General features: G+C 36.0%; 1 protein-coding gene across 3 annotated transcripts in view; it reads right to left on the bottom strand.

Moving 5' to 3' along the window:
• NYAP2 (neuronal tyrosine-phosphorylated phosphoinositide-3-kinase adaptor 2) overlaps positions 1 to 22,292 on the bottom strand; it is a 209,251-nt gene extending 186,959 nt beyond the window's left edge. For 2 of the 3 annotated variants that reach the window (XM_070422264.1, XM_070422266.1), the window contains exons 1-2: positions 21,455 to 22,020; positions 13,640 to 13,877 (exon numbers count right to left, since the gene is read on the bottom strand). In XM_070422264.1, the coding sequence (XP_070278365.1) occupies positions 13,640 to 13,860 (221 nt within the window). In that variant the 5' untranslated portion in view covers positions 13,861 to 13,877; positions 21,455 to 22,020. Of the gene's footprint in view, positions 1 to 13,639; positions 13,878 to 21,454; positions 22,021 to 22,260 lie in introns of those variants that run through there. The other variant, XM_070422265.1, reaches the window with a different exon arrangement.
• Between the last annotated feature and the right edge of the window lie 1,059 nt (positions 22,293 to 23,351).

The raw sequence follows: 23,351 nt of genomic DNA, 5'->3' as shown, positions 1-23,351 counted from the left end.
CTTATCTGAAATGCATGACATGGCATTTCATCAAGTATCTTAGAACTATATTGTCTCCAGTGTTCACCTGAGACAATTGTATAAAAAGACCATTCGTTTCCGTCATTGGTATTATCTTCATGATTCATGTCATAAAAGGATGAGGTTTTTAGTAACTAAACTCACTGCTCATGAAATTAAAAGTAGGAGGGCTTCCATTACACACTAGAACTTGTTTGCCAGAATACGTTGCATGCATGCCAGAAACTAACAAGAGCTCCTACTTGGCACATGGAGATAATTTCACAACATCAGATTGATTGTCTGAGCTTGTTCATTAAAACAAGGTTTTATCTGTGTGACTGAGGTAACATAACATGCTTACATTATTAAAGCACTTCTCTGAAAAATAAACATGCATATATTTGTCTAGGAGAAGATCAGGCCATGATACACAGGATCTGTCTATTCACCAGAAGTTCACTAAGGCCATTTCATTCTGTTCCCAGGTTATTGTTCCTGCATAGTTCATACATGTCATCCAGCCTCAACTGAGCTCTCATTCAACTCCAGGTGACAGAGGTCAATCTGTTTCCATGTTAACTAAGTCGCAGTCTGTCTCTCACCAAGATTGCCAATTGTGCTAAATTAAAGACAGAGGTTATAGCTGAAGGCAACTTACACAGGGGATTGTGTTGACACCTTTAAGCTGACTTCTTTTTAGAATTCTAAGTCACATTGAAATGGAAAGGCTTGGGCAGATAGGGTCACTGCATTAATGATAAATCCACAAGCAACACGGCTTCCTAAAACCCAATACCATCCTAATCTTTATTCCTCCCCTTCAATGCAATCATAGAACAACAGCACAGGCTTAGTGTCTCCGCCTCTTTTCAAATGCTCCCTTACATGCATGTCATCTCCTTGAAGATTTTTAATCTTGTAAGAAGTGATAGAAAACTTTCCACTCCACCGCAGGTTCAAAAGCAGGTGCTTTTATGTTAAGGTCGTATGTGAAACCAATGGACTTCTTTAGAAAAATCACATGGTGTCAACTCAGACCCATGAGTTTCACAAAGGCATATTATATCGCACCTTTAAAAAGTATCTCTTTATAATAATGAATGCTTCTGACAGTACCCCTGGGGAAGAAAATTAGTCATGGTATCTGTCACAAAATAGAATTGTTCATGGGTAGAAACCAAACTAAGATACTGTAATTTAAATATTCACGGAAGTATTTACTTACTCTGTTTTCCCCTCCCCTTTATATTCCTTGCCCTGTGCCTATTTTCCCATGACTGGTATCTCCACACCACAGTAATGCTCTCATCTGACATTGCAAGCTCTGTATTGATTACACTTTTCTGGCTGTATTTTTAGCTGACACTTTGGAGTATCGTGGCTGAATTACACGATATTTTTGGTAGATTGGTTCACAATGTCCTTGTCTATTGCTTACCTCTCCAATTATCAATCGTTTTTGTTTTGTTTTGTTTTGCTGTGATGGTGTTCATTCAGACAGACATCATTCCTCCTCTTTACCTGTGAAAAAATTCCTTCTGAGTCAAGGGACATTCAGCATGGCACATATTATTAGTATTGTTATTTGAGTGGCAGCCGACCAACACTTAGAGAACAATTTATCTACTGGAATTGGACTACACATCACTAATGCACATGGCAGATTGATGGGGCAGCTTTAGTGGATGTATTCTTTATTAATGAGATTCAGTATGATTTGCTATAAAGGCTTTTACTGGGTAGTCCATTTCTGTCCCTCTCCCCCATCTCTTTTATCCCATATAATCTGTTGAACCATGTACCATGTTTTGAAAATGTGTTTCTCTGTTTTTATTTTAAATACCTAGGCTTTTTGAATAATTGAGCACAAGATAAATGGAGCGTATGTGTGTGCGTGCGCGCGCGCGCGCACACACACACACACACACACACACACCAGATTGGAATTGAAGAGTATCACAGATGATAGGAACTAAGGAAATGAATTAGAATCTGATGTTATTAAGAAGAAGTAAAAGTAAAATTATATGGAAAAGAAGAAAAAATCTAATAATAAAATTTGATATTTGAAATAATTTCTAGAGATGAACGACTGTGTCTATCGTTTTTTTAGGATTATTTATTTATTCATTATTTTTTTTTTTTATTGTTTAAAGTATTACAAATAGTAGTACATATGTCTCCTTTTTTCCAATTGACCTTCCCCCAGCCTCCCCTCCCCCCTACCGCCTCCTCCCCTCCCCCGCACATGCCCTCTATCTTAACAGGTAGTCTAAAGCACAATGATTTTTTTTTTCTAAATGGGATATTTTATTTGTATTGATCTGCTGAGAGTTTGGAGTTGCTGAGGTCTGGGGGCTTCAAACAGGGCTCAGTAAAAAATCCAGAGAAAATCACAAGCTACTCATCTTTTAACCCTTTGTTTAATTACCCAGAGGCCAATACGCAAAAGAGAATGGTTTACATTAATTACAATGAGTTTTTTCTAAAACACTTTAAAAGTAACATAAGGGTAAATTATTTCAGATTCTAGTCTCACCCTGATCAAACACTCACTCCTCTATAATTTCATACCTGGTGGGGGAGAAGGATAAAAAAGAAAACCACCCCTTTCTCCTGGGAGAAGAATCCATATGCACTCTGATCACTATAAAGACATTTCCTCATTATCTTGCGTTTCTTTTTAATTTCTCTATTACTGTTATTTTTTTAGTAGAAAAATATCACATCTCCCTCAAATTAAAGAAAATATTAGCCTCTGAAAGAATATTTATTTAAAATGATCTATGCAATGACTTACTTGGCAAGTGATTTCCAGTCCTGTTTTGTCATTTATCTTCTAAACAAATACTATTTCAATGGTATATTATAAAAGGCATTCAAGCAATTTTTAAAGTTTATGTGACAATCAAACATCAAGCATCCTAGGAGATTAAGTATCACTCTAGGAAAATTCTTAAAGGCTCAAGTTTCTCCATGCATTTTGGTTCCCTTTGAAAAAAGAGCTGGATAGAGAGTTACAATGACCACATTGAGCAGTATGTAAGAAAGAAGCACACTTTCCCATACAAAGTGTTACAGGTTATTGTGGGCCCAGCCTTTCCCAGGATCCTCAAACCAATACAAAGCTGAAACTTAAATAGCATTTACACCACAGAGTGGAAAACACATTGCTCTCTAGAAGGAAAGTCAAGCCACACAGCATATTTCTTTAAAAAATCATTTTAGACTGTTATCTCGTGTGTGTGTGTGTGTGTGTGTGTGTGTGGTGGAGGTGGTGGTGGTAGTAGTAGTAGATATTATTCATTATTTCTTTCTCTGTTTACTTTTAGCTTAAATGTCATGGCATGTTCACAGAAAGTATGCATTTCCATGAAAAGAATAAAAATGTAGCAGCTCCTATGCCAAAAGGGAGACCTTGCAGGGTAGTTCCATGAACATATCTGGAAATGGATTTGTAATATCACATGCTGTGCCAGCCTGTTTCCTTTTCCCTCGGGACACCGAATGACAGTGCACTAAGTGAGGTGATGCAATCCGATTAGACAAATGTTGTAAAACTTGCTATGCACAAGAGATAGCTTCTCTGCTCTTGGAAGCCAGTTTAATAATTAAGAGTAAAATGACCAATTACTGCATTTTTTCATTTGTTCATATGCCAAAATTCTCTCAGCCCTTGTATAATTTTAACTGTTTTAGCAGACGAAAACAAAAATATGTGTACATGGAGAAAATGACAGAATGATAAAATAAGAAATATACCGTTGATGACTGAATACACACATCATTTCCAAATGCTTAAAGCAAATAATCCCATTTCTTTCCTTGTGTTGGTTTCTATCCAAAATGAAGGTAAAATATTTTTGGACATGGTGCCCTATGTCATTATTAAAATAAACACACTGTGTGATGAAGATAAAGGTAATAAAGACAATGGCAGTAAAAGCAATACTAGTAATAATAATAACAGCTACCGATTCTAACAAGCTATACTTGTTGGCTAGTCCACTAGTTGACCCACATGTGTTGCACCATTTTTTTTCTCTTAATGCAACAAAATGCATATTATTTCTAATTGAAAAATGATTAAACTTAACTTTAAAAATTAAGGCACATTTTATGGGTCTCACTGAAGCTAGGAGGTAAAAGAAACTGATCCCACCTTTTGCCCAGACACCAGGATTCTCTCACTACCCAGTTACACTCCCCTGTACCCCCACAAATACTGTTCTTCCCAATTTCCATTTTATTATTGGGCAATAATCTACAGGGTTTTGGGATACTCAAGTACAGAAATGATGTCCAATGTGTATTAATTAGAAAATGATATCTCCATCATTGCAAAAAGACCATAAGTGAATATTACCAATGCTAATAGTTACATCTACCCATTGTCAGAACATATTTTAAAAATGTCAAGTGTTTTGTGGGCCTACCTCTGCCTTTTACCATGATTCTCAGATTCTAGGACTAAGACTGTTATCTTTGCCCTAAACTGGAAAGTGTCTACGAATGCGGATCGTGTAGCCTCTTAGAATTAAGATCACTGATTCTACTAGCTGGGCACAGAGGCACAGACCTCCAGGCACTTGTTCATTTGCTGTGATTAATCTATATGCTTGCCCCACTCTGGATAAATATTTATTTAAAAATATTTCTCCAATCTTAAAATGTGTGCATAACCTTTAGGGTCTTAAAAAGTGTTTCACATTTCTATAAAATCAATCAACCTTATACCTACAAATTATCAAACACAAAACATAAAATTCTTACAAATCACAAAGCATTGGAAGCCTAAGAAACATCACAGACTCTAAAATGTGCAAAACCTTTGTCACCAAAGCCCTCCTTCTGCTGTCTTTCCCATCTGTTATTGGAATGCCATGCTTTTATCTTGCTCTCACACCTCACATCCAATCTATCACCAAATACTGTCATCTCTACCTTTAAAATGTCTCTCCAATTCCACCACACACTTCCCCACCCAGTACTGCTGCTTTGGTCCATGCCACCGTCTTCCCTCCGAACCATTATTCTTATAACCTCACAACCGAAGTCCCTTGCCCTTGATGCTCCACACAGCAACCGGAATGATCTGCCTTCTACTTACAGAAGTCACATTACAGCATTCTTCCTCTCCAAACTGAGTGACTTCTCATCTCAGTTGAGTGACAGCCAGTGACTGCCATGACCTGACAAGATCTGACCCCATTTGTTCTGACCTGATCTTCTAACCCTCTCTGCTCATTTTCTACCTCCAGCCACATGACCTTGCATTTCCTCCAACATTCCAGGAATACTCACTCCCACCTAGGACCTCTTCCCTGGACATTCCTCTTCCTGGACATTTGTCATCTGGACATCTGCATGGTTCTTTCCTTGCTTACTTCAGGTCTTTACTCAAATGTCACATCCTCACTGAGCCTTTTCTTCACCAAACCTATCAAAAGTTAAACTCTCTCCCCATCCCTGACTCCCATTCCCTAGTTTAGTTTTCTTCATAAAAACTCATCACATTTTAACCTATGATATACTTTACTTGTTTGTTTATTGTCTGTCTCCCTAACCCCACCCTCACCAGTTGTAAATCCTACAAAGGCAAGCAAACATCATTTACTCTTTTGTTCATTGCTTTATCCTAAGTACCTACAATGCCTGATGTATAATAAATTGTGAAAAAATGCATAACTTTGTATGGAAACAAAAGAGCTATACAACACCTATAAACCTCAGCCTAATAGAAAATTAAGAAGTCTCCTTGGTAATGCTTATCTTCATTGTTGAACCACTTAATTTCTTATTCAAAAGTCAGGATATGCTGAGTGGTACACTTAGCTTCCAATCAAAGACTAAAATGCAATTTACTAATTAAAGTAATGGATTTTAAATGCTGGTCTTTTTCTTTTTAAAGCATCTTCCTTGTACAGTTTATCAAAAGTGCTTTTCAAAATAGAGTTATTTTTCCCCCTGCTTCCTGGAAGGCTGGTTATATTCATATTCTAGCATGGACATGAATATTCTGTCATCCATTTCCAAATATGAATGTTTTTAAGAATAACTTTCAACCAGAGACATGTGTTTTGAGCAGAGATTCATTTGGGGAGGGAGCTTGATTTTCCTTTTATCTATTCATGATTAAAATTAATTTCAAGGTGACCCATAAATTTAGGATGACGATGTTTTCTCCAGGCTACCTCAAAGTTGGACAGAGACCTTGGAGCTATTTCATTAGCATGCTCAGTCTCTACTCCAGCAGCTTCATTTGTTACATTAGACGTGTTCTCTGAGCCATACTGCATTTTTAGTAGTTTTTTTAAAAAAATCCCCTGACTCATCGTCTTGCTCCATAATAATTCCTTTCCCTTCTCTGGGTTTTTAAACATCTTACAAAGGCCATGTTTAAAGATTGAGAATATCTTCTGATAGCCTGCAGAGTATAAGAAACAGCCCTAGATGGAAAACTATAGCTCAATTGATTTATAACCATCTCTAAATATTTAACACTACTTCTAAAAGAGACATTACCTTAAATTTTCCAATGGGCTTCTTTTCAATCATTCACGTTGTCAAACATTCGGATGTTTAGAATGTCCATTCTTTGCTGCGATTTCTTCAGCATAAAAAGAGCTTAATTCTGATGCTGACTGACAGCCCATGTGGGGTTATGTTCTGAAAAGCCCCTCCTCTTGCCAACATCTGTCTATTTCAGCTACGGAACAGACACTGAGCTTCTTAAAATGAAAAGGTCAATGCTAGGTCTGGGATGTAATTAAAGTGGAAACAAGCAAAAGTGTAAACAGCTCTCAAAAAAGCTCCATGAAAAGAAGCAGGAGCCTTACCTTAACCTGAGCCATTAAAGGTCCCTCCACAGGTGGCCTCTACTCTGTCCTGGCAGGTGACTGGATGAAAAGCCTAAAATCACCCCTATTCCAAATATAGACGCAATGGGTATTGTCAATAGATGAATGCTGGTTTGTATTAAATATCTTAGCACTGAAGTGACCCTTACTGAAAACAACAGGCCAGGGACAGGCTTCGTTTTGATTTACAAGGTGAAATGGCACAACAACCAAAATGGACAAATGTCGTGCCCTTAGGCTTAGTGGAGAAAGTTAATATTTATGAGCATAAGTGGTGTCCTTAGATATATGCTCATTAATATTAACTTTCCCCACCAGCACTGGAAAAAATAGAACACTTTTAATAAATCAATTCATTTAGGATCAGCCTGCTACATTTGGCTTCTGGCTTAATAAAGAGCAGTTAGTGAGGGATGGACAAGATGAGTTATTGAATTCTCTCTTCTAATCATATGGTTCTATGATTAAAAATCTCCCCATGCATTTGCTATTGCAACCAATATTACTCCAATACCTAGATATCTTGTTTAGTTTGGGGGAAAAAAGAAAATTCAGATGCACAATTTTCACATAAAAACAAGCGAAGCAGCTTGTGGTCCTCTGAAATGACTAATAGAAAAGTGATTGGAATTAATCACAAACACAAGAGGAAGCTGAAATTAGAGAGGTTTGTTAAAATACTGTCTGCTGTTTAATCTCGCCCACTTATCAGCACATTAACCTTGTTTTCTCTGCCTAAGCACTGAGTCCTACAGCAAAATTAGGTCAGAAATTCACATCAGATCAGATCAGCTGATTCATTCCAGCAAGACCCTGACATGCAGCAGATTTGAGTTTAGTTCTACATACAAGTATGGTTGAAGGCTTTTAGGGTTTGTTTTCTGTGCTCTAAGCATAGGAACTATAGCTAACTGTATGGTATTTCTAAAAGTTGACGAAGTTGTGTTTCTGAATGCTGGTTCATTTAACTGTCCTCACTTAACCTGAGTAATGGTGCTTTACCATTTCTTTTGATACACAAATAGGGTCTTTTATTTTTCTGCATGCCTCCAATTAACACAAACCCGATGATATTATCTATTTGTGACCAAAGTAGCTATTCATGCCCCACTGAATGAATACATCTAAAATGCACTTGAATAAGTTTCCCCCCCACCCCGATAAATTCTCTGTAACAATGAGTATGATTCTAGAAGCCATCACTATCTAAAGAAGATTTATACCACTGTTAACATCGTTCACCCGAGCTCTTTGTAACTGTGTTTTTGAGTAATCACTTAAAATATTAACCAATTCAAACCTTGGTATCATAAAAATTGACTTTTTAGGTAGTAATGTTTTAATAAAGAATAAGTATTTTTATGTTTACTTCTTTTCCTTTATGGTCTGACCAATGGACTCTAGTCATCCTTTGTTTCTCTTGAATAAAGGAAATACTGAAACCTTCTAATATAAATAGCTTCAAAGTATCCATACTAATATACAAGTGCATGTATATTTAAAGGAGCTGTACATAATCTAATTCCATTTCTGACTGTCACTTTTAAAGAGGAAATATAACCCCATATAGATCCCTTGAGGGTATCCACAGGGAATAGAGACATTCCTAATCAGCCTAAGTAGTCCTTTGTGTCAGAACCACTTTGCTAAAGTCAAGAGCTGTCTTCCAGACTTGCAATGTTTGAGAGAATTTCACTAATGTAGCATTTGTTTCATTAGAAAAATTAAATGCAGCACCTCCCTATATTAGAAAACATACTCAGAAAGACATGTACTGGGAACAAATTTTATAGCTATTTTTTAAGAGGTTTTTTTTTGTATTTTTATTGTCTTTTTATTTTTTAATATATATTTATTTTCTTTTCATAAAGGAAGGAAGAGGGAAGGAGAAATAGAAACATCAATGATGAGAGAGAATCATTGATCGGCTGCCTCCTGCACACCTGCTACTGTGGATCCAGCCTGTAACCCAGGCATGTGCCCTGACCAGGAATCAAACCATGACCTGGTTGATAGGTCGATGATCAAACACTGAAACACACTGACTGGGCTCCATATTTTTAAAATTTTATTCAATTTATTGGGGTTGACATTGGTTAATAAAGTTAGGAAAATCTTGTCTACCTCCCTCCACCCCTCTTTTCCTTTGCTAACCACCATATAGTTTTTAAGATACTATGGCACATGGTAAAATGAAACAGTGAAGAGACTAGTTTCAGCTTCCAGAAAGAAAAACTTACTTTAAAGGAAACCTCAAACTTAAGCATGTTTTGGTATACCAGATGGTCTTTTGATTGCCCATCCTCCTCAGTGAACATCCTTATTTGATAATGTAAACAAGGTGTTACCTGTAAATAGTGAACCTCTACATCAGGCCTTATGTTCACAGGTGCACACAGATATTGCCTTACAGGTTGTTTGTGGCCAGACTCTGTTCTCATTGGCCAGTTGCTTCCTTTTTAATGGCTGGTGCTTGTGCTGAGTTAATGGTTTAATATACCCATCTTCCCTTTTTCTTAAACATCCCTTTTCACCCAGACACATCCAACAAACCAGGGTTTTGTAACCCATCTAAAAGGAGCTCACTTGTTTGAAGCTGTACATTATGTGTATTTGTTTTCGTATAGGCTTTTAATAAAAAGTAATCTCATTTAACAGTGCCTGCACAAAGCCATTAGGATTTAAAATAGCAGAAATGATGAGCTATTGAAACAAGTTTTTATTCTCCATTAACTTTTCTCTTTTAAGCCTTTCTCTCTCTTTCTCGCCAATTTTTATTTGGAGTTTTTAAGAAAAATACTAACAGTGTCTTATTTATTTAGAATTTTTCACTCACAAGACTTTTTGGTAAAATCTCATTTGAGAAGTGAAAGTGAAGAAACAAGAAAGTTCAAATTGACATTTGGCTCAAATCAGTTCAGAAATAAGGAATTGGGTTTAGAAAGCCTAAGTGACTTAGAACACTGAGGATATTCTTTTTTAAAACATATACTTTTTATTGATTTCAGAGAGGAAGGTAGAGGGAGAGAGAGATAGAAACATCAATGATGAGAGAGAATCGTTGATTAGCTGCCTCTTGCATGCATGCCACTGGGGATCCAGCCAGAAACCCGGGTATGTGCCCCTGACTGGAATCAAACCTGGAACCCTTTAGTCCACAGGCTGACACTCTATCCACTGAGCCAAACCAGCTATGGCAGGATATTCTTTTTCTAAGAGCTCAGTGTTCTAAGCTTCTCAGCTTCAGCACAAAAGGCATTTCAGCACATATGTGATCCAGAAGGTCAATCATACAAAATCCTATTTCCATTTTTTAAGCAATCCTTGGCAGTCTGCACATTTCTGAAATTGCAACTGGCATATATCACAGAGAATTATCATCAATGCCTTTTCAAGGTCAAACATGCCCATCCTTACATTTCCAGCATTTGTATCCTATATATTAAATCATACTACATACTAAAGAAGGCATTTGCAGACATGATAAAGAATTTTAATTGATTAGACTGTGTTCATTAACGTCACATTGAATTTCCTCTACAACTTGACATAAATTGCATGTTAAAAATATTAAAATACCTGTGGAATTTAGATGAGGGTATCTGCTTCTGTTGTCATCCCTGAAACCCTAAAATGCCTGTGTGACCAGAATCTTGTTATGGGGTTTTAAAAAATATTAAAAATAAATTTCTTATTGGGAATGTTGAAGCAATTCTAAAAATGTACTGTGAAGATTTCTATAATATAGCAGATTATTATATATTTTAACATATTATTTTATGCCAGAACCTCAGGATACTGGTCACCATATGAACAAAATTAAATTGAATTTGGACATTGCAATGGCTACTGAGATGGGACAACTTGAGTACACACCGCCAGGCCTGTTAAAAAACATGCACTTTAGTCTTCTCCTCCTGTCCAATCACCAAACATTTGGCTCCTTTGACATTTTTCTCTGCAAACCCTCCCCCAATGATTCCAGAGACTGCTATGTCCTCATGCTGTACATGGGTTCTGCTTTTAAAAATGAAAGACATTTTAAAAATCTCCACAATTTAAGAGGCTTTACTAGTATTTTTTTCCCTTCCAAAGATATTTGCACTTTGAATTAGGCTTCCAGAAAAATATTTGAGGGAGATTATAGGAAACCATGGGAAGAGGTATTGATAGCAAAACACTACAGCATCCTTCAATTCCAGGCACATAGAACAAGTATGAGTACAATAATAAAATGGTGTTTGGTATATGATGAGCCAGGTGTGGGGCCTTTCTATGCAGGGTTACTCATTCGTGTATTCATCAGTCATCCACATATTGTGACATCCCTTCTCCCACAATGGCCAAATAGCCTATGCTCCTATCTGAGATACTATAGATCCCATCCTTTCCCAGCTACTCAAAGACATAATTACAATAATTTTCCTTTCCTCTCATAAATATTTAGTGTTTCCCTTTCTATTGCCATATTAGTATTTTAAATAAGGTGTTTTTCTTCTCTTGTTAAAGAAAAAACACTGGAAAAATTAGCTTTCACCATAAACCCCACTTTCTTCTTCAACTACCCTTCATGTTTTTTAAATATTTTTGAACTCAGTCTTCAAGGTAGTTCTTCATATTTTGTTTAAATTCCTTTCTTCCCACTTTTTCATGAACACAATCCCAGTATGATTTTCCCCCCAGTCCTCCAAAGAAATTGCTCCAATCAACAACACCAATGTGGTAAAAGGCAGTGGTCAATTATCAGGCCTCAACATATTTAGTCTATCTGTTACATCACACACACACTCTCTTCTTTAATCACTTTTGTCATTTTACTCAGAAATGTCACTCCTTTGTGGTTCTTCTCCTCTCCACTGGCTGTTCTTACTGGATTCTTCTACTGTTCCTTTCAAGTAAGCAGTCAAGTGGCCCAAGGAACAATTTCTATTGTTTTTATCCTTATCTAATTTTTGGTCCTAGGTATTCTCAACTAGGCTCATGCTTGTTAGCTCTTTTGAATATGATGCTTATACACCAGCTTTGATCTCCATCATAAATCCTGGATCCAACTGCCTATTTAGAATTCTCCACTTGGATATCTAAAAAGGCTTACAAAATTGGCTTGCCAGAGCTGAGCTCCTATTTCCCCACCATTTAACCCAAACTTACTTCTCTTCTAGTTCTGATTATTTTATTAAGTGGAACATCATTCTTCTAATTGTTCAAGGGGGAAAAAGCACAATGTAGCAAAGTCAAAAAACAAACAAACAAACTTGAGAACCATCTTTAATTTCTTTCTCTTCCTGAATACCTACATCTCATCAATTAGAAAATTCTGATGATGCCCATAATTTGATCATTTTATGTCACCTAGTTCAAACCATCATCATTTCTCACCCAAATTATTGCAAAGGCGTTCTCTTTGGATTTATTGCATTCACCAATGCCCCACCCATCTATTCAATGCAAAGAAAACAATAATCCTTGAAAAACATTCAGTTAGGTCATGTTACACCTCTGCTAAAAACTTCTATGAATGTTTTTCTCCTTCAAAATAAAACATAAAAGTTTATAAGGCCACATTAGCTGGTGGCCCACTACCAGTCTGAACTTACATCCTTCCAATCATTGCCTTGGTCCATACATTTTACCTTGTTCCCTTCATGGAATACATTGAACTCTGCTTAGAATTCTCTTCCAACAGGTAGTTATAAGGCTAGCATCTCTGGCAGTACACTTCTCATAAACGTTATTTGTAATTAAATAATCGAAGTGGTGCGCCCTTACATGGCTTCTTTATAAGAATGAACAGTTCCTTAAAATAATATTTTATTTTCCTAAATATCATAATGTTCACAGAGAGTAAGCAAAAGCATTAATGCTAAATTTGATTTTTTTAAATCCATTAACTATCAAAATAGCTTCACTATTATGATTCATTTATTCAGCTAATAGATATGAATTAATTACCTAAATTCTGCATCTATACACTTAGTAAGTGGTCTCCATTGAAGAAATAGAACTCCATCAAACACATGTCTCTACCTGTACCCCTTAAAACACACACACACACACACACACACACACACACATACACACACACACACAGTAATATTCTTTTGAAAAATGAAAAGATGTCTATATTTCTTTTGGTCACAGTGCCCTAGGAAACTTAGCCTTACTTTGAAAGCTGCAATCTAGTGCTCCCTGACTTGTAGCTGGTAGGTTTTGCAGCACAAAAGTAATTTCATTTGAACAAACCTTGGATACTTGGTAGCAGGTGAGAGCTATAATAATCATAAAATTCTATACAGAGCGCACACACTGAGTGTTTTACTGGTCTTCAGAGGCTCACGTAATTCTAAACAATGATGAGTCTTTTTATCATCTAGAGATAAGATGAACTCTATCATAAGGTAAGAACTTTAAACAGAACCTGTTAAAGGTGAGAATTGTCATCAAGCATCAGCTATTGAAGTGTTGTGAGTTCTCTTGGGCTTTAATCAAGAGACTGCTCAGTATGAATTTTTATTTAGAAGAAACTGGATTATCTCCCCATCCCATCTGCATATCCGCAAGCACAACACTCAAATTAATAACTTTTGGTAACTCATGAGGTTCCTGTCAGTAGGATGGATTATGCTTTTGTCATAGCTGAGGAGCCATTTTACTTTGTCTCATAGAGTCTACCTTTGAAAGTCCCTTTCTCAACCAGGTGATGACATCACAGCCTTTACACAACTCACAGCTTTTCTCCCGTGTACAAAACTCAGAACACTTTTATTTATATTTACCGTTTTATTGCTTCTTCTTGTCTTCGTCGTTTTTCATTCTTTTCCTTCAAGTAGGCCAGGTTTGTTTCATTCCTCAAGCGATCATTCTCTCTAGCGATGTCCGATGCATTCTGAATAACCAAGCCATCATAGGCCTTCATCCCCATATCCTCAATATACTGGAGAAATGTGTCCAAAGGGTCTTCCTCAGGATTAGAATTCATCATCTTGGAAGATCTCATGTAAAAAGGAACACTCCCTGCAGCATGAGAAGACATGGGGACACAAGGTTCTGTTTATTGTCTTTAATATCATCTCAGCCCCCAAACTCCAATGATTATGGTAGAATCAATTTGGAGACAATGATTCATTAGAAATTATAAACCATCAGAATATTTGATTATAAATATGAAATGAATGTTGCCTGAGTAGCAAACAGTTCCTCAAAGTAACCAACTTAGCAGGAAAAACAACAAAGGTTTTGCACTGAAAGGTAACATAAGGCTACAAATATAGTGAAGTACCTGAAGATAAACAATTGCTTTATGTAATTAGAGTCATATCTTTCTTTCACAAAAATGTGTTTGTATACCAACAAGACATAGATGAACAAAGCTTCATTTATTTCTGATCACCGTAAAAACTTTACTGTTCAATTTAAAATAAAATTATACAATTATTTGGAAGAAACACTTTTATCATGTGTGTTTTCCTTACATTTTAAATTAAGTTTACTTGAATCTGAACTATCCAAGAAAAATATAGAAGTCATCAAAGATATACACATTTCTAATATAATTTGTCTTGGCAACAATTCCTTTTGATGCTCATTATTTTTCAAAATGGTTCTCTATGATGGCCTGATATGACAACTCACAAGGCCCATGTTAATCCTGACCAGTCTCGAAATTCAAGCAGTGACAACTGTGATTATCATCTCTACATGAAGGTTTGAAAACCTCGGCCACAGAAAGGATTACTGAAAACCAAAATCAAATCAAGACAACAACATAGGACTTTGAACCAATATATATTACGCTTAGTTATAAAATGATAGGAATAAGCTCTCCTATCACTTGCTAATGTGAAGACTAAGAGACATGATGGCTGTAAAGAACTTAGCATGGAGTTAAACAATAGTAAACATTTAATAATGTTAGCTAATTTTATTCTAATAAAAATGTAGGAGGAAGATTGGCAGCAATAGCAATTTCAAATGTACATATGAGTATAGATGAATGAGTTGGTGGCTGACCAGCTATGCAAATCATCATGCCTTGAAGATAAGGTATCCAATGAATCACAGAAATCAATAAAGCCAGGGAATGGAGAAATTATGCTTTAATCAATCAAAAACAGAACTTAAGTTTAATTAATTACATGCAAGGTAAGTATTCTACCTTTCTAGCTTAATAAAGCTTAATGTCCTCAATTTCATATTCATTGTAGTATAGGAAATTGGTGTCATTGAGTCAGATTAAAAAATCTAAAGCAAAAAAATCAATTAACAGGGGGAAAGTTGGCCATTTAAAAATTATATGTTATCTTTACATCTTTTTACTTTCTTCAAAAGGCTACAAAATATTTGTAAAACATCAGTCCAACTATCTAATGCTGAAGTCATAGACTTTTATTTCTGCCATTACAAATCATTTTTATTCTGATTTTTTTAGAAATATAATCATGTTCCATAACCTGGATTGTAGCTATGGAAACTTCACTTCTTATCACAGTTTATTAGCATTTTAGCTGCCAGTCAATCCATATGTTATTTGAAACTTACATTGAATTTAATGATATAGTCTCTAATTTCTATGAAGTTGTTGAATCTAGAGAATAGAAGAGCTATTGGTTGATTCATGATTTTTTATGTTAAGTTTTACTATGTTTGATTTGGTTTTAAGCCATAATGGGCTAGCAAATAAAATGGTCTTTTAATTCCAACTATCTAACATAATTGTATTTTAATATCAGTCCATCAGATTAGATGCTTAAATGGTGGACACACAGAATAATAGAAAATTACTGCTACAAATGATTGCAATTTTCAGGGAAAAATACAAGAACATGTTTCTCAGGGAGTTAAAGCATAGCCATTATTGAAAATTCACTTCTACCAAGGACTTCAGCACTTGGTGTGCCTGGATAAAAAAAGGTATGCATAACATTATGGAATTAATTCTACCATAGTTAAGCAAACCAAGTGAGTATTACAAGAATGCTATACATAATGCCCTCAGGGTAGAAGATGATCACTCCCACGCTGCCCTCGAACAAAATTATATATTTCTTATTGTGTAAGGAATTATCTAGAGGTTTTTATTTCTTCCCTTAAATTTTCTTCACAATGCAAATGACAGCAGTGATTCTTCATACAGATTATATATACTATACATCAACAGGGTTAATTGTGTACCTCTGAAAATTAGTTATCTTCCTAAGTGGCCTTTCAAATTGACTGGAGTTTAAATTATGTTTATCCTGAGAAAATATTACATAATAGTATCATGAAATATTTATACTATGGAAAGTTGTATTATAAGATTTTTTTAATTGAGATGAACATTTGGGGGATGAAAATCAAACATAAAATCTAGTAAAACTTTAGAGTAATGAAAATTGAATCAATGTTTGTGAGAAGGCATACATCATCTAATTCTAGAGAAGTATTTGATTCTACGATAATTCATTTATTCAAGTATGTGTTGAACACCTGTTGTGAGTCAACCACTGATAAAAGCAGAATTGTCTTCCGCTATACTTTCACACTACAGTATAGGGACTCAATGAATGAACAATTTCAATACAGTGGGACAAGGGCACCAATTTAGGTGGCAGTACTGATATTTACTAGTTTGCCATGGTGTATGGTCACTATTTTTGAGAATGCACAACAAAAACCTTTTCAACAATTACATCTAGTGTTCAAAAATAAAAATTAAAATTAAAAATGAATTTGGACCCTACCAATGTTTAAGCATCACAATCACACTTTTCTTTTCCCTTCTCTGCATGTAAAACCTAGTTGGAATGTAAGGAGGGTGGGCAGTGAGGCAGTGCTGAAAAGTTGAGCAGCATGGCCTGAAAATACCAACTAGACTACCTCTAGATCTCTGACTTAGTGCAAGCTAATTCAGCTCTTTAAGCTTTAGTTTCCACGTTTTGTAAATTGTGGAGGAATAACACTTACCTCCTTACATTATTGTGAGGATTCAGTTAAAAAATGCATGTAAGTGTTCAAGAAATGTGACCATAATTATTAGATATTTTTCACAATTCTTAACCAAAATTGTGTTTAGTAATAAACACAATAAACATATTTTTACTTTGAAACTTTAGTCAATAGAATGTTTAGTGCAGTTCAACTTTCTTAGTTACAGATATACATATGGAGGCCTTGAAAGGCCTTAGCTGATTTGCTCACTAACCAAATACATGTAGACAGACCACTTATCCATTCTGCCCCATTTTCCACGTCAAGAAAATAAGAATCTGTGGGCACTTGAACCACAAAACTCATCCCATCTTTCAAACATTTAGCCTCCACCTTTTCAAGTTAAAAGGTGTTTCCCATGTCTTTGAACTCTGAATGAGCAGATTCATGGCTTCACTAAAGAAAAGTGAACCAAATGTTAAGTATCTACCTCATTAAAACTGCTACAATTTCCCTGAAATGAGAACCCAACAGACAAGTAGGGTCATAAATCTGTTTATCTTTCAAAAAGTTATATTTATGGAAAGATAGATATTAAATAAGGTATGTTGTCTTTACCACTAAAAACTTGGCTGCATTTTGACTGCTGGTTATTAAATCAAGTTCATTTCTGGCTTTTAAATGAAAATTCTATGTACAAGTATTTTATGAAGGTGTGACTTGGGCATCTAACTCCTAACGTCAGCAACTTAGAAAACCATACTTAAAAAGCAAATGGATCCCTTTCTTCAGATAGCATCTTCAGATATAACACAATCAGTCAGTCAATCAATCAATCGATCTACCATACTAGACCTCAAATTATTTCATGGGATATTTGTGACAACAGAGTGGGCAAGATTCAAGGAAATGGCTTGAATTTCTACATTCAGCCCTTTTATTTGAACTAGTACATGTCTGCAGCCAATTCTGCTCACAACAAATTAGACATTTTAGCACCCCCTAGAGTACTGGTTGAAAGCTGACGTCTGTAGTCATCATCCACAGGGCACATGTTTTCTTTGGAATGTGCAACATTGATTCAAATAGTGTAAGATTTTTTGTGTGTTATTTTTTTTTTTTTGGAAGTTGTGGGCAATATTTAAAATTAGTGTCAGTGACTCTCCTGGGAAAGCACCTAAAATGACAAAGATCAGAATTCCCATACAAATCACAGATAACTTCACATCTTCACTTTGCTCTTTTTTCCAGTTATAGTCTGCATTTGTAAGATTCCTTTCATTTAATTTCTGAATTACTCTATTTAGAATCACTGCCATTCTCATAAAAGCTACAGATGTGGGCTTAAGCACAACAGGCTCAGTTTTTATTTTATTTTATTATTTCACGTTTGTATTTCCTGTTGACCACACCCTTCCTAAACAAAACTTTGTATGATATCGTGACACTTTCCAAAATTTGAAATGTCACTCTACTCAGCTAAGATATATCAGTTTACACTGGCTGGACTAAGGTTATATTAAAAACACTAAACATTTTACTTTTTTATTGAATTAACCATTTCTTTTTCTTTTTGTGTAAAACCATCACTATACCTTTCAATGCTGAGCAGAGAGCTGTAATCAAACTATCTAGAACATATACATGTGGAACATAAAATAAACATAAGGATATCTAAATGGAACCTATGGAAACATAAAAAATCAGTTATTTTATTCTCTTTCTTTAGCCACTATCTGCATCCAAGGGAACTCAAGAAGCTAAGACACTAGATGATTTTGAGCATTAAAGAAAAAAACTAGGAGCATATTTTTGAAAAATCAGTGCATGCAAAAACTTAAAGATTATGCATGATAATGGGTTATTTCCTTTGTAGATTAAGGAATCACTTTTTTGTGGCCTCAATTTACCAAAACATATTTAATGTGCCACTAACTGATGTCAAGATTGGCTTCCTCATAGTGCAGAAGATGTTTTACTAATTACAGGCTTTTGTTAAAGATGTGCAAAAGGGTCAAATAAATATTAAGATTTTTAAATATTTTTCTCCTAAAATTCAGAACCAATTCCTCTGTCAGTGTAATTTTATGTATTGTGAGATCAACCACTCTTGCTCCATAAGGACAGGCTTAGAGAGCTGTGTACACTCACTTCTCAGAGTGTGTACACCACCATTCACCACCATTTACCAAAAGCAGGCTCCTAGTACATCAGTATCATCTGTGAATTGGTCCACTGATCCCCAAGGGTGCTGGTTCTTTTTTTCTTCTTAAAGTGTTTACTTGGAATTTATGAAATTGAGTGGCTCTCTGTCTAAAACTTTGGTTTTCCAAGACAATAAGTTATAAAATCTCCACTAATCCAGTCATGTTTCACATCCACTAACTGGTAGAGGGAGAAAAACCACTTGTTTGGGGAGAGAACTGCTCTCCAATTCTTTGAGTTCTATGAAAAGCTTCTTCAATTTAAGGGCACAATGAACCCTATAAGTTAATATGATAGCTAAAATAAGGTGAAGTTTATGTTGTGCTATTATTATAATGCTATTATGTTTTATTACAAAAACAAGATACATACACGGAATAAATTTCCTGGCAGAAAGCCTAGACATTTTACTTCCATTTCACATTTATGTGTTATATTTTATTTGCACAAGATAAAGTTTTCTGGTCTCCACCTCTTAGTGATTTCTGAAGTTTCCAAACCACACCTGTCTCAATGCTGTGAAGAAGTTATTACAATTTGAGTTATTAAAATTTGACTTTCCCTCCCACTCCCATAACTGAATCTTCTTTGAGATAAAGAATCTTACTTTGCCCAATAGTGCAAATTCATCCAAATAAAAGTTTTTCCAGGCAATTTTGAATGTATCTTTTGTTCATTAGGAGATAAAGACCTTTACAATTTTTGCATGTACTCAAACCAAGTTAAAAACACATTGTGAAAATATTACAAATGTTTAAATAATCAGGATACATATACATATGTAAATATGTATGCAAATGAATTTCTAAAATTTGCTGACTTCACATAAAACAAAATCAACCGACTAGATTGCCTGCTTATAATCTATAACCATGTAAACCATGTCAAAATTATTTTTCTGCTCAAATCTTATAACCTGTCAAAATTATGTCCTGTAATTTCACTTTGACTGTGCTTGAAATCCTACCCTCAACCCCACAAACTGCCACACTCATTTTCTCATTCTCACTGTCACCAAAATGCAGCTGTTCTGCCCACAATGGGAAATGTTAGAGTTAAAACCAAGAGAGCTTGTGGAAGTAACTACAAAAACACGGATTGCTTTTTTCTCAGAAAGCAGATTCTTTGTAGTGAGTTTTTTACCACTGTCTCCCTTCCCAAAATGGGTAAAATGAGCATAGATGACGTTAATGCAGGAGCATCATAAATTGGAAATTCCTTCAGGTTGTCATGGTGAAACTTGTCCATCGTTTAAAGATTGCACATTTCCAGGAATAGTAAGGATTCCTGTGAAATGTCAATGGCCGAGACACTTTGTTGAGACTTCAGCCAAATGTTTCCAGATGCATGCAAGGCAGTATTTGCTAAGTAGATATAGTCAGTATAATAAATTGCTGACTGGAGCTACAATGCACATAATCTAATTGAATTGGGAGTCTATGACTAATTTCTTGTTTCGAACAATAGCCAGTCTTCTGGTGTATAGGATTTCTACATATCCCCCTCTAAACTTTGCAGAGGTTTCAAGTCCTTGGGCTTCTCTATAGTTCCTTGTGAAGTTGTAATATTTTTCTCAGGTCTGTTTTCATTAATTTTCAGAAGTGTCAATTTCCTTCACAGAGTTCCCTTCTTTTCTGAGTTGGCAAACATATGTTGCACTTTCCATAGAAAAATACAATAATTTCAGAATGGGAAGCTCACATGTTCTCATATTAATTAGCTTACCACTTGGCAATATAGAAAGCAAACTGGAGCATTGTTTTAAATGTGAAGAATTAGGAAAGGAGTTGATTTTCACTCTTGTTCTACAGTTATTATTCCACACCACTTGGTTATTAATTTTTGCATCTTAAAGGGACCAAAACTACATTGTGTAAACTCTCCAGTTGGATTTCCTTATTCCTTGCCTATATTTAGAAAGAAAAATCCAGTTCTATGTTAGCAAAGCAACTTTAAATGTTTCTCAAAAACATTTATGTCTAGTCAGTTAGGAAAAAGCAGTTTCAGCTTTAGTGTGTGTCTAATAGTTTCTCTAATTTTTACTTGGTACAGTGTCTTTTTGAGAAAATAAATTTGGTCTGACACAAATATGCCAAGATACTGTTGTAAAATATTTATGATAAGGAATAGCAGATAAATAGCCAGCATGCACATGTTAATGTCAATTAATACCCTTGAAAATATTTTCCATGCTTTTAATAATTCAACATGGCTTATTTTACTAATGAATTTCTAGTTTAACCATTTCTGTGGTCATGTAACTAAGTGGGCAAGAGGGTACAAAATAGCCTCTGGCTCATTAAAGCCCTGGATGCCTTTGCTGTGGCTTTATTTCTGCTCCACCTAATAAGACATGCAAACTTCAGCATTAAGTATCCCCAGCTAAAATCCATCCCATTTCATAACCAGATTGCTTGGTGTACTTAGTGCTGAATTCAATTAGCATGCTTAGAGAATCTGAAAAATGAGATACATACCAAAATGTAAGTCCCCAGGGAGAGTTAAGTGCAACAATCAGTAGGTGACTTGTGTCTGTCAGAGCCCTCTTGCACGGTGGATGTCAGGGCAGCTCTGGAGGAGTAATCCAGCACCATAGGAAATAGACTTGTAGTTCAGCTCAGTTTTTCTTCATTTAAAGTGCATTGTATCTGGATGGGGAAAGTGTCCGCTCCCAGATTCTTCATCACTAGAGATCAGAGCATTCTTGAGGTTCTTCCTATCAGATAAAAATGGCCTTCAAAGTTTTCTAGGAAGGTATGGTGGCAGAAGACAGGTGTTTGCTTCCTTAAATCGACATTCAGAGAAAAGAGGGCATAGCTAATGGGTGGGGATGAACACACAGCCCCTCTCCTTCCAGGTCCAGCAGGGAAGAAATTGAATGATTTTACCCACTTTGCTACACAGATGATTACAAGGCTCGAAGCAATCACCCAGGCTGGCTAAGGTGTCTCATTTGATTATATTCTGTGAAGACAAAAATAAATAAACACAAAAAATCAGCCACATCCTCTCTAAATGTCTCCTTTCAGCCAAAAAGATGCTCTTTCTCATTGCCACTTACATACAGAAGGTTTGGAGCAGCCTAGCTTGTGGCATGGTCCCTCCCCCGTGACAACCAGCTCTCTCATTCTCTCTCTTCCCTCCCCCCTCCCTCCCTCCCTGCCCTGACTCCCTCCCTTCCTGCTTCTCTCTCTCTCTCTCTCTCTCTCTCTCTCCTCTCCAGCTGCCTTAGTCTGTTGATGCTGCTGCTGATTAATCAGGGATTCTGAAACAAAGAACCTACCTTCTGAAATAAGCAGTAATCTTTCTTCTCTGTTTCTGCAATCCGTCTGCATTGAACGGCAAAGCTGCCAGCATTCTAGCACCTTGGATAGTTCCTGCTCGCTAGGCCCATTGGAAAAGGGTGAAGAAGCGACTGGAGAAATGACAAGAAACCCGAAAGCAGCATCTTTCTACTTTGGATTTCGGCTCCCCGGGGTCTCCCCTCCTCATTAAAGAACTCACATCTAGGCAACAGGACCTCTCTCTTTTATCTGTCTGAGCTGAAGTGTGACTAGTAAATAATAAAATGAAAAGAGGGTAAAGAAACCCCTTCATTTATATCCACTGCAACACTAGAAATCTATCAAAAATAAATGTTTTTACTACAGACGGTGTTTATAAGCTTTTCACCCCGGGCATGGATAATGAAAATGGGTAACAACTTAAATGGAGCATCCAGATCTCAGTTTGAGACCCTTATTTGATATCAATTTTGCCTCCACCCTCCCTGCGCAGCCCAGCCAGGCACACAATTACTGCTGACGTACTTCAGGCTGCTGCTTGGGGAAAGAGGGGAGGAGCCTTTTAACCTCATCAAAACAGCTTCATGCCACCTGCTCCCATGGCATGAGAACAAAACTAGCCCACTTAGTAAGAACATGCACAGCTCACACGTATGACGAATAAAGGTCTAGCTTGGAGAGTATGCATTTTAAAACAAAAATAAGATGTGATTAAGCTGTGGCAATGTGTGTCACTAACTCCTATAGACTCACAGTAGAAATTATTAAAAGTCATCGTATTCCCTAAATCTCCTGAGGACTCTCCCCATTTTGTTTTTAATATCCTATTGGATATAGACATATATATATACACCATAAGATGCAACCTATATATGTGCATATATTAAAAATATGTGTGTGTATGCACACACACATATCAAGTTCTAACCTGCTTTTGCTCAAAGTAAAACGTGGAATAAACTATAATGTAGCTGTTTTAATGTGAAGCTTGATACTATGATAAAAGTAACAATAAGCCTTAAATTCCTGCTTAATATGGGTTAAATGATCAATTTTGAAAGAAAAAAATGAGCTTTTTATTCAATAGTGA

The sequence above is a fragment of the Myotis yumanensis genome, unplaced genomic scaffold (genome assembly GCF_028538775.1).
Source record: "Myotis yumanensis isolate MYYU_CA2020_CCGP unplaced genomic scaffold, mMyoYum1.0.hap1 SCAF_8, whole genome shotgun sequence".
NCBI classification, from domain to species: domain Eukaryota; kingdom Metazoa; phylum Chordata; class Mammalia; order Chiroptera; family Vespertilionidae; genus Myotis; species Myotis yumanensis.
Note: the sequence above shows the minus strand (reverse complement) of the source record. Positions and strands in the feature narration are given on the sequence as shown.